This window comes from Semicossyphus pulcher, unplaced genomic scaffold (assembly GCF_022749685.1).
Source record: "Semicossyphus pulcher isolate SPU_LCO1_2020_fin unplaced genomic scaffold, fSemPul1.0.p SCAF_11, whole genome shotgun sequence".
Taxonomy (NCBI): domain Eukaryota; kingdom Metazoa; phylum Chordata; class Actinopteri; order Labriformes; family Labridae; genus Semicossyphus; species Semicossyphus pulcher.
This window is the reverse complement of record NW_027211615.1, coordinates 19,594,123-19,603,273: the sequence shown is the minus strand read 5'-3', so window position 1 is coordinate 19,603,273 and position 9,151 is coordinate 19,594,123. Positions and strand designations below refer to the sequence as shown.

The 9,151-nt window shown below is 41.8% G+C and overlaps 1 protein-coding gene across 1 annotated transcript; it reads right to left on the bottom strand.

The window, feature by feature from the left end:
- Window positions 1-657: 657 nt before the first annotated feature.
- On the bottom strand, window positions 658-8,672 carry fkbp1b (FKBP prolyl isomerase 1B). The gene is made up of 4 exons (XM_069656806.1): window positions 8,486-8,672; window positions 7,787-7,834; window positions 1,609-1,721; window positions 658-1,462 (listed from the first exon to the last, which is right to left on the bottom strand). Exons 1-4 carry the CDS (start codon window positions 8,520-8,522, stop codon window positions 1,334-1,336), a joined length of 327 nt encoding a protein of 108 aa, XP_069512907.1. The 5' UTR covers window positions 8,523-8,672; the 3' UTR covers window positions 658-1,333.
- Window positions 8,673-9,151: the final 479 nt, after the last annotated feature.

Genomic DNA, 9,151 nt, shown 5'->3' with positions numbered 1-9,151 from the left:
CCTTTCTTCATTATACTGCAGTATATCCCCGATAAATTATTATTTTAGCATTAGCTCATTAGCTATTCTAGCTTTCCATTACACAGTTCTTTGTTGTCTGTCTACGAGTGTTGCTGTTATTCACATTTTTATATGTATATATGAATATATATAATTATTTTCAAGACTCATTTCAGTTGCATATGCTTACATTATACATTTGTACATGTATGCAATGTATTTATTTATTTATATTGAGCTTTTTTAAGCCAATTTTGCATAATGTAGAAAAAAGTATATTTTACTGTGTCATTCATAATTTTTTTGTTTTGTTTAGAAAGTGATTTGGGGCATTTTTATGTGTAGTTTTTATGTGTTAGATGTGGTGTCTTGACTGTGATGCATGCTGCTGTGACAGTGTAATTTCCTGTATTAACAAAGTATCTATCTAAATTATTATGTTTCTATATTTACTATTTCTAATTATTTAACTATGGATAATTCAGACTCAGCTATGCCGGTACATTTATTTATAATCCACCACTAGGAGGCGATGTTACTGCAGAAAGCCCTGTGAAGCATGCTGTCAAATATACTGTAACCTTTTCATGTTTTCTCTATTATCAATAATCACTCACTCTCACATCAAACACAGGACACAGATTTCTCAACACAGTACATGCCATTTTTATTCAAGAGTTGGTCGATAAACTGTCGTAGTAGCAATGGCTCTTACAGAGTTCTGTACAGTATTGGACTGGGTTAGACTGGATAGGGTACACTTGCAGTAAATGTTTTTGAGGGATATAAAATATACTAAACATAGCAACATCATTCAGAGCATTCAGCAGGACAAACCTTTATCAAAGTGCAGGGCAATGCAGACAGTGGTATATATATATAATGCCCAGTTAAGATACAGAGCAGAAGTTATGTACTTTCAACACGTGTACCCTTTCTCTGTGGTTGAAACTGTAAGGCAGTATTTGTTTTGATTGCAATGTAGTACAGCCTTTTGTTAGATGACTGATTTCCTTATGGTTCAACAAAATGTACAACTTTAAATGAAACTAAACAAAGTAGCATTTCTGACTAACAAACATAAACAAACTGTGGTGTCTGAGAAAGAGTCGTGCATGATGTCGACCCTTTCTTCGCCGTATCTATTACGATTAGATGGCCACAAAGCAGCAGTAGGTACATTTAAATATCAAACTAAAGTAGACTGTAGAAATCAAAGAAAAAGAGCAGGTGGATGGTGGGGCAGCAGCCGAGTATGGTCTCCCTGTGGAAACAGGTTGTGGCGAACGCAGCCTCATTAAGCTTCAACCTTCGTATCTGACCCCAGCAGAGGTCACTCCAGCTTGAGCAGTTCCACGTCGAATATAAGGGTGGCGTTCGGGGGGATGACCCCGGGGTGGCCTGTCGTTCCATAAGCCAGATCTGGTGTGCAGGTGATTTTTGCCCTCTGACCCAGGCTCATCTGAAGCACAGGAGAAAAGGGAAATATATCACATGTTAAAATAATAATGTTGTGGAGCTTCTTGTATTAAATGTATACTATCTTTTGGGTATCAAATATTCCTTTAAGTTTTAGGAGGATATACCAGCCTGGCCTTCATCTCTTACCTGTGCTACTCCTTCATCCCAGCCCTTGATGACCTCCACCCGTCCGATCTTGAACTTAAAGGGCTTGTTCCTGTCTCGAGAGGAGTCAAACTTCTTCCCGTTCTGCAGCATACCTAGCAAAGAGAAATTGCATTAAACACATTTTAGAGAGTAAAGAGGCATCTGCTTTTAAAAAAACTACAATTTAATAAAGACTAAGTGTGTGCTTTTCCTTATAGCAGAACAGTTAACACTCTTATGAACTCATTATCCTTGTTTATCATGTGATTCCAGATCAATGCACGCCCTTCCCTCAGCAGCTAATGTTTTGACATGAGGCAGTTTAAGATTAAAAGAATAAAGCTTTGCTGGCTCCAGTCTGAGGAACTTTTCTGGTGGGGCTTTCTTATCAGCGTCTTTGGGCCCTTTTCAATTACCCAAATGAACAAAGGGAATGTGAATCAGGAAGTGTTGGCCTGGTTTAGTGGATTATTTTTGAAGTTAACTAGGCCATTGCTCGCCTGCATCTAGACCACAGGGAGAAATGGGTAACAAAGGCGGAGCAGTGCAGGACTGCGCTCCTTCAGAACACTGACCGTTCAGGCATGATTATAACACTGGGGCCATTAAAATACTGCCACCCCTCGCATGAACCTAGTTAGTTAGTCCTTGCAGGGAGTCAAAGTAGCATTAAGCAAAAAAAAAATTCCACCTGCAGCAACATCCGGCTGCATTTTTGAGGTTGTACTCCGATAGTACACTGATTTATCTCTCTCTGTCGTAACTGAACAAGTGTGAATACTTGGCATTTAAAGTTGTGTGCTAACTCAACTTTACTGATGGCTCATCTGGTCACATGAATGCTGGTACTGTATTGCTTCTCGCCTTTCATCCCACCTAAACTTAGTAGGTCCATCATTTCCAAGAATCACAGTAGCACAGATACAGCGGGCTGGGCTCGGCCCAACCGCGGAGTCATCAAGTGCACAAACCAAGACATATACCACCTGCCACGGAGCGCTGAGCAGCAGAGAGGCAAAACCTTCTTGCATCAGCCGCATAGAAGCAGGTTTGGTTTCTGGCAGCGGTGGCCGCAACTTGCAAGGAAACACTGACTGGCAGTGTTCACAGGTGGGAAGCCAGTGAGGGATCATATCCTGGGCGTTGCGCTAGTGAGTCGCACTGGTTGGTTAGGGTCTGTGTTCAGAGACTGCTGACGTAAAAGGAGGCATTAACACCTGATAACTTAGCTCTATTTGTAACCGCTGCTCTGTGTTACACTAAAAGGAGCAGCGAGCTCCAATCATATCAGAGGAGGGCAGAAGAGGGGTTAACAACGGGCAGCGTGGTACATGCTGGCAACTGGCCAAAACCAGTTTGAGGGGGAAAATAACAATAGAGAGAAAACACCTGCTCTTGTTTCCTGTGGACACAAATACAACGCAGCATTGTTCTAAAAGGAGAGATGGATTACATCATGTCGCTGAGTGACAGCATGGTTTCAAATAAACATGATTATTAATGTACTGAAAGTCTAATGTGCTGCAACATCATACATCAAGAGGAACAAGAGCGTTCACTTATGGCTGTCAGAGTGTCTCGCAGGAAAGCAATAGCATCTAGTTTCCCTGAACCCCACTCGTATCAGTGCTCCGTTATCACTCTTTGGGTGGGGTCTCTGCAAAAATAAAGAGCCCGCTCACTTCCTGAGCCCGGCTCCCACACTTTCTCCTCATGAAAGGCTTCCACTTGGTAGTGCTCCGGCTGGATCTGCAGAGAGCTGTGGTGCACAGGGGTGGGGTTATTTTTACTCCGTTTACTGTATCCTGTCTCACCCCCGTCTAGGACGACTGCCAGCACAACAACCCCCTCGGCCCAACTAAGTGTGGATGAAATGAGATGCGTGTAAAGCTATCTGTCCGCGACAGACTTATGTGTGTTGCAGCATTTCACAGCTGCGAGCACGCTTGTCTCAATGGAAAGAATTAAATCTTGCTCATGCTTCATTAAGTGCGACGGAGCGGGAGTAAGTGCGACGTGTAATAGGCAGTAAATGCAAGTTTGTGCTGGAGCAAAGAAAACGATCCTCAGTGGTGCCTTAACGTTACTCTAATACAGTCACTATATGAGCCAAATAAGAGTCAGTTCTGAACCAGATATAGGATGTCCTGCTTCTATAGATAGCCAGCGAGGTTTGTTGAATCATAATCTACTGGTGATGTTTCAAGCAAAGAAAGTCAAACATTTGCCTGTTCCAGCTTCTTAAATCTAAGGATTGGTGCTTTTTGTCGTATTTCAAATTAAAAGTCGCAGGTTTTTGAACTGCAATTTGAAGACGTCACTTTGGGCTCTGGGAAACTATGAGGAGCATTTTTAATAACTTTTTCTAGACTAAAGAATAAATAGTCTAATTGTAAAGTAATCTGCAAATTAAGTTTCAGTCCCTTTTGTCCTAATTTGGGAGCTCACAGAACTCCTCTGTTCTTGCTCTCTTTAACTCTGCCCTGTTGGGATTGAACACTTCCCACGGCATTCAATCACAACACTCTCCACTGGCAGGCGGGTTCGGTATCTCCTGACACACAAACCCGTGTTTCAGTCTCTATTTCTGTGTCACACACGGAGAGTCGTTGGGCCTCCACTGCAGCACGTTTCATGGTGGAGCTCAAACATGGTAAGGAATGACGTCCACATTTAGGCATGACATCATATCCAGTCGGCCTGCTGCTCCCACAGCTCATGCGTCCTGTCAGTGGAGACCGACGAGGTAGTTTATCATCATAGTAAACTTGATCAATCACGGGACCCCACAGCCTGCTGTAGTTCCATTTTCTTCCTTCAGTGAGAGCCTGACACGGAGAAATGAGCATGTGATTGCAGGATTACTGGCTCAGCCTGCCTAAAATGCTTATGGTCCAATTTGGCATTAGATTTTTCAGCTTATGCCCGTCATATACATTTGGAACTGGACTTTGCAGCTCAGTGTACATGTGTAAAAGCATGGCAAGGCCAGTGAAAGATAATCCAAGAGCAGATGAAAGCACTCGATATTTCAGCAAATATGCGCCTGTAGCAGTGTATATGTTTTTGGAAATGTTCCGTTATGAGGTATTTTTTGGATTTTCTTAGTTGTTCTAGCAGAGCAGCTTTGACTTTATAGTTAACAATACACTCAGCACTGTCTGACGTAAAAACAGATGAGCACCACGGCTGCAGATTGACGTCTGCAGTAGGATCGGTTGACAATGTGAAATAATGTTCAATATTCGGCAATTAGTGTTGCTAGACGTACGATCGTATTTGTGCAATATTTTTGCCCTCTGCAGGATATACGATCAATAATGCCAAAAAAGGCCGAATGTGGGATCATGTTGATAATTGCACCTCTGTGCGAGCGCGGCTTGCAGGCAGCTTCCCTGAACGTGCGAGGATTTAATAGATATGCTTCCTATTATTTGACGGAGACTAACAGAAGCAGTGATTGTGTAATGGGCTGCATCTGACTCTGCTGTGTGAAGCATACAGTGGCTATATTGGTTAAAGGATGGGACCTCCATGTTGTTACACTATATGGTGCACAGGACGTAGTTTTGCAATTCAGAGTGTAAATTGACCCTTTCCCTTTTTGTTTCATCGGTAGGATAGTTTTTGGTTAAATCCGATCATTTTAAAGCTGCAGTATGATATTGCTGTATTTTCAGTCTGGCCGCACTGATATCAATATTCTATGAATTTCTGTGTTGAATAAAATCAGCTTTTTGGGTACCTTTGCAGGCTCATGTTGGTGCAAAATTGGTGCATAATCCATGTGGAAGTGGTCTGGTTTTATTCACCACATAAACTAATTATATTGGCTGCCTTATCAGTAATCAGTCTCAAAAATCCCATATCGCTTGGACTATAGAAGCCCTCTGTGTGACACAAACAGGACGACAACAACAGGCAGCTTCTCTCATTATTTCGGCCTTCCACTTTCCCACATTCAGAGCCCTTACCTGCCTCGTGGCAAAGTGCACTCTGCTAATTTGGGCAACCACAGCTCTCACCACAGTCAGAGGGGGTCACTCACATATCTGAGTGTCTGTGTGCCCTGTGGCATGTGTGTGTCTGCATGTTTAAAATCCCAGAGGAGAAAGTGAGGATCAAAAAGGCATCGCAGCGAGAGTGTGCGAGAGGGTTTGTGTGAGAAGAACGAAGCTCCATGCTGGAAACGGAGTGGTTGCAAATCCCATCATGGATTGGGAAATCACTCCGTCCAGCCTCAGTGTTTATCTTAGCTGTGCTATCTGGAAAGCTAACACCAGCGCAGGGTGCAGTGCAGGGTGCAGTCTGCGGCTCTGCACGCTAACAGTCAGCTAGATGACTCAAACAGGCTCAAATATACAGCTAACCTCTGCTAACAGCCCTATCTGTATCTGATCCTACATTAATCTGTATGTGAGCTTTTAAATTAAACAAATATGGGTGAGTCCTGACCTGGGAAGTTAGCATGCAACAGACAACACTAATTAAGGGGATTTGTTCTTGGATTATTTCTGCCTATTGACTCCTTAAAAGCAGAAGTTTAACAAAGTGGATGAACTCATAATCAAACTACAAATACCTTAATAAGCCATCATGATATGACTCGATTGTTTACAGGTGCACACATGCCTGACTGCGTACAGTACATCTAACTAATACAAAACAAATGCTCTAACTGTGTCTGAGAAAACAACGCTCTTAATCTCCTGGTTTATGGTCTTACTTTCACGCTGTGTACACCTTTAAATACTGATTCATTCTTTTCTTTCCACCCGCCGCTAACGTATTTCCCCTGCTGATACAAAAACATATTTATAGCCCTTTTTGTGCTCCATGGGCACGGCCCTTGCTTTGGCTTAACTCTGCATTTTGCGTGCCAGCGGTGCCAAAATACCAGGAGCTTAATGGTAAATCCTGTGAGTCAAAAAGGAAAAGCCAAAAGGAGAGAATGACACAGGCTGGTTCAGACAATGAGGAACACAAGCTGGAGATTGTTCTGGATGCTTTCAAAAGAAAGAGTTTACCGGCCATTCTCAGGGTTATACCCTTTTTTTTTATTGGAACAACAGAACAGTTGTTAGTGATTGTGATAAAAGGAGCGCCGAAATTAAAGGCAGGAAAACAAATATATCTGAAATAAATATAAATCTACAGATGGGTATGGTGCTTAAACAAACTGAAAAATCTGTTAATTTATCAACACTATAATGTGAGGTCGAGGAAAACAAGAGCACCAGACAAAGAGCAAGAGACAAACTCTCTCTATGCACGACCGTCCCAGACGGGGATGTTCTGTGTCTTAATAGAGCAGCCTCACATGCTGAGATGAATCATTTCCATATATAGCATAATTCATTACTACTGTCTCTGATCTCTGCAGAGATCAGGCTCAAGGGGGAAATCTGTTTTTTTTTTCCCACTGTCCCAAAAAAGTTGAACACATTTGTTCTTCCAGAGTCAGCCTGTGTCGTTCTGACTCTTGTAACACAAGTCTTACATTAAACGTAATACAAAAAAATGTCATTCAAGCAATTACAAGCCCAAATTGGCTGCAGACTCCTGCATGCATGCACACAATACAACTTCAGTCAAACCTGTTTACAATGGAGCCTTAACTACAAGGCGTGAAACATCTTTTATAGCCATGTAATAACGCTGTATTACCCAGACAGTCAGATGACATGTGAACTGGGCTTTGTTTACTTTCTGTCTGACCTAGATGTCTGGTCTGCCAACCCCGGGGGCAGCAAATAACCCAAATTTATTCCCCAAATAACTCCCGACTCGCTGCCACGCATCAAAATTGGGCAATCTGACAGAAGACAAACAGGAAAAAGAAAATGTGTGTGTGTACTTGCATAGTGAAAGTTGCACGTCCCTAAAATGAAATTGACACCATGAGACACCAATTTCCCAGCATTAAAAAAAAGCAATATTATGTTTTCTGGGTGGGGTGGCAGCTCCTCCCTTATCTTTGAAACTGTAGGCGACACACAGGTGCATACATGTCTCGCAGGCTGTGTACTCTGTGGGAGCCGGGCTGCAAACTGAGCCCTGCTGTGCACCACATATTGTCAAGAGGGAAAAAAACAACACATGCACATACAGGGACAAATTTCCTCTCTCAACAAGGAGACAGGAAAGACGTCTGGTTTGCCAAGAAAGAATCAGTTACCTATGTAATGAACAACACATGTCTGGCCCTTCTTTGGAAATGTTCTTCCTGTCAAGAAGAAAGAGAAAACAATTGTTATTGTGTGTTTGGATGCCTGACAGTCTAATCTAGTAGATTAACAATTACTGGATTAAGTCTGGGGAGGTGTTTCTGGCAGGAATGCAATGTCTTTCTTATACCTGCAGACGTACTGACGTGAGATATGTGTCTGTTAGACTCATCCTCATGTTGCAACTTTACCCTGGAGGTTTTTTTTCAGGGTGAGGGGCTATCAGATGCCTCTGGTTAATTACGTTATTAGTACTTAGACAGGGAGATTTAAGCCTTTAGGAGCTTTATAGGTCTAGCTCCTGGTCGTACCCTTCATGCATGCCAAATCTCAATTACCTTGTGAGCTAATTCTCAATTTCTAAAGACTTAACCTATTAGACAGTGTCAGTATGTATGAAGAGTTCTAGAAAGATCCACAGTAAACATTCAGGCTTTACAGATCCCCACTTACATCCCGAATACTACTATAATGTGCGGGCTATCTAACAAGTACATTACTTCACCTCCTACGCCAATAAACTTGATTTTTAAGTACATTTTGTTGATAATTATCAAAAAATTAAACGACATTTCGGGGAACAACCGAACCCCAACACCGCCACAACTGCCCCCATATCAAAGCACACATACGCGAATAAATCAACTTACCATCACCGGGAGATATTGTTTCGACTTCCACGCCCATGGTTGTGCTTCTTCAAAGATTAGCTCTGAAACATGCAGCCTACGAAGCCGTTTTGACAGCGACTGTCACCCGTTTAGTGGCTTCAAGTTGGGCTGTATCGATAGAAACCATGCATTCAGACCACTGCCGACCCGCAGCTACAGCCAACCAACCGTGAGACAGCAAAGATATTCTCTAGTTTCTGGAGAGAGAGCGTCGAGATCTATAACCCCAACACGTACGTCGTCTTCAGTCTTCTCCTGCACAACAAAACGAGTGTTTGTTTTTGTTTTTTTTACATTCTTTATTACAAACTGTCAACATAAATTGTACCAAAAAAAACATTACAATCACATACATACAAATGAAGCTTTGACAAAACAAAACCAAAAGTAGTGTCAATAGTCAAAAGACAATAGAAACAAAACAAATCTTCCATAAAATTAATTATATAGCAATAATAAAAATAAATGAATAAAAATAAAAACGCAAGAGTATGACAATAGTTAATTTCATTAGGGTTTTTTTGTGAGGTAGAAATCATGGATTAGTATTTTTCTATTTCCCTAAAAAAAAGAACTGAAGTTTCTAGTTTGTAAATTTGTCGAGAAGTAAGATTAGATTATGACGACCGTTGTCTTCAGCTGGTA

Coding starts and splice junctions, on each gene's coding strand:
- fkbp1b (XM_069656806.1), bottom strand. CDS start 8,522: ATGGGCGTGGAAGTCGAAACAATATCTCCCGGTGATG. Junction 7,835..8,485: donor AACAATATCTCCCGGTGATG/GTAAGTTGATTT, acceptor TCTTCTTGACAG/GAAGAACATTTCCAAAGAAG. Junction 1,463..1,608: donor GGGATGAAGGAGTAGCACAG/GTAAGAGATGAA, acceptor CCTGTGCTTCAG/ATGAGCCTGGGTCAGAGGGC.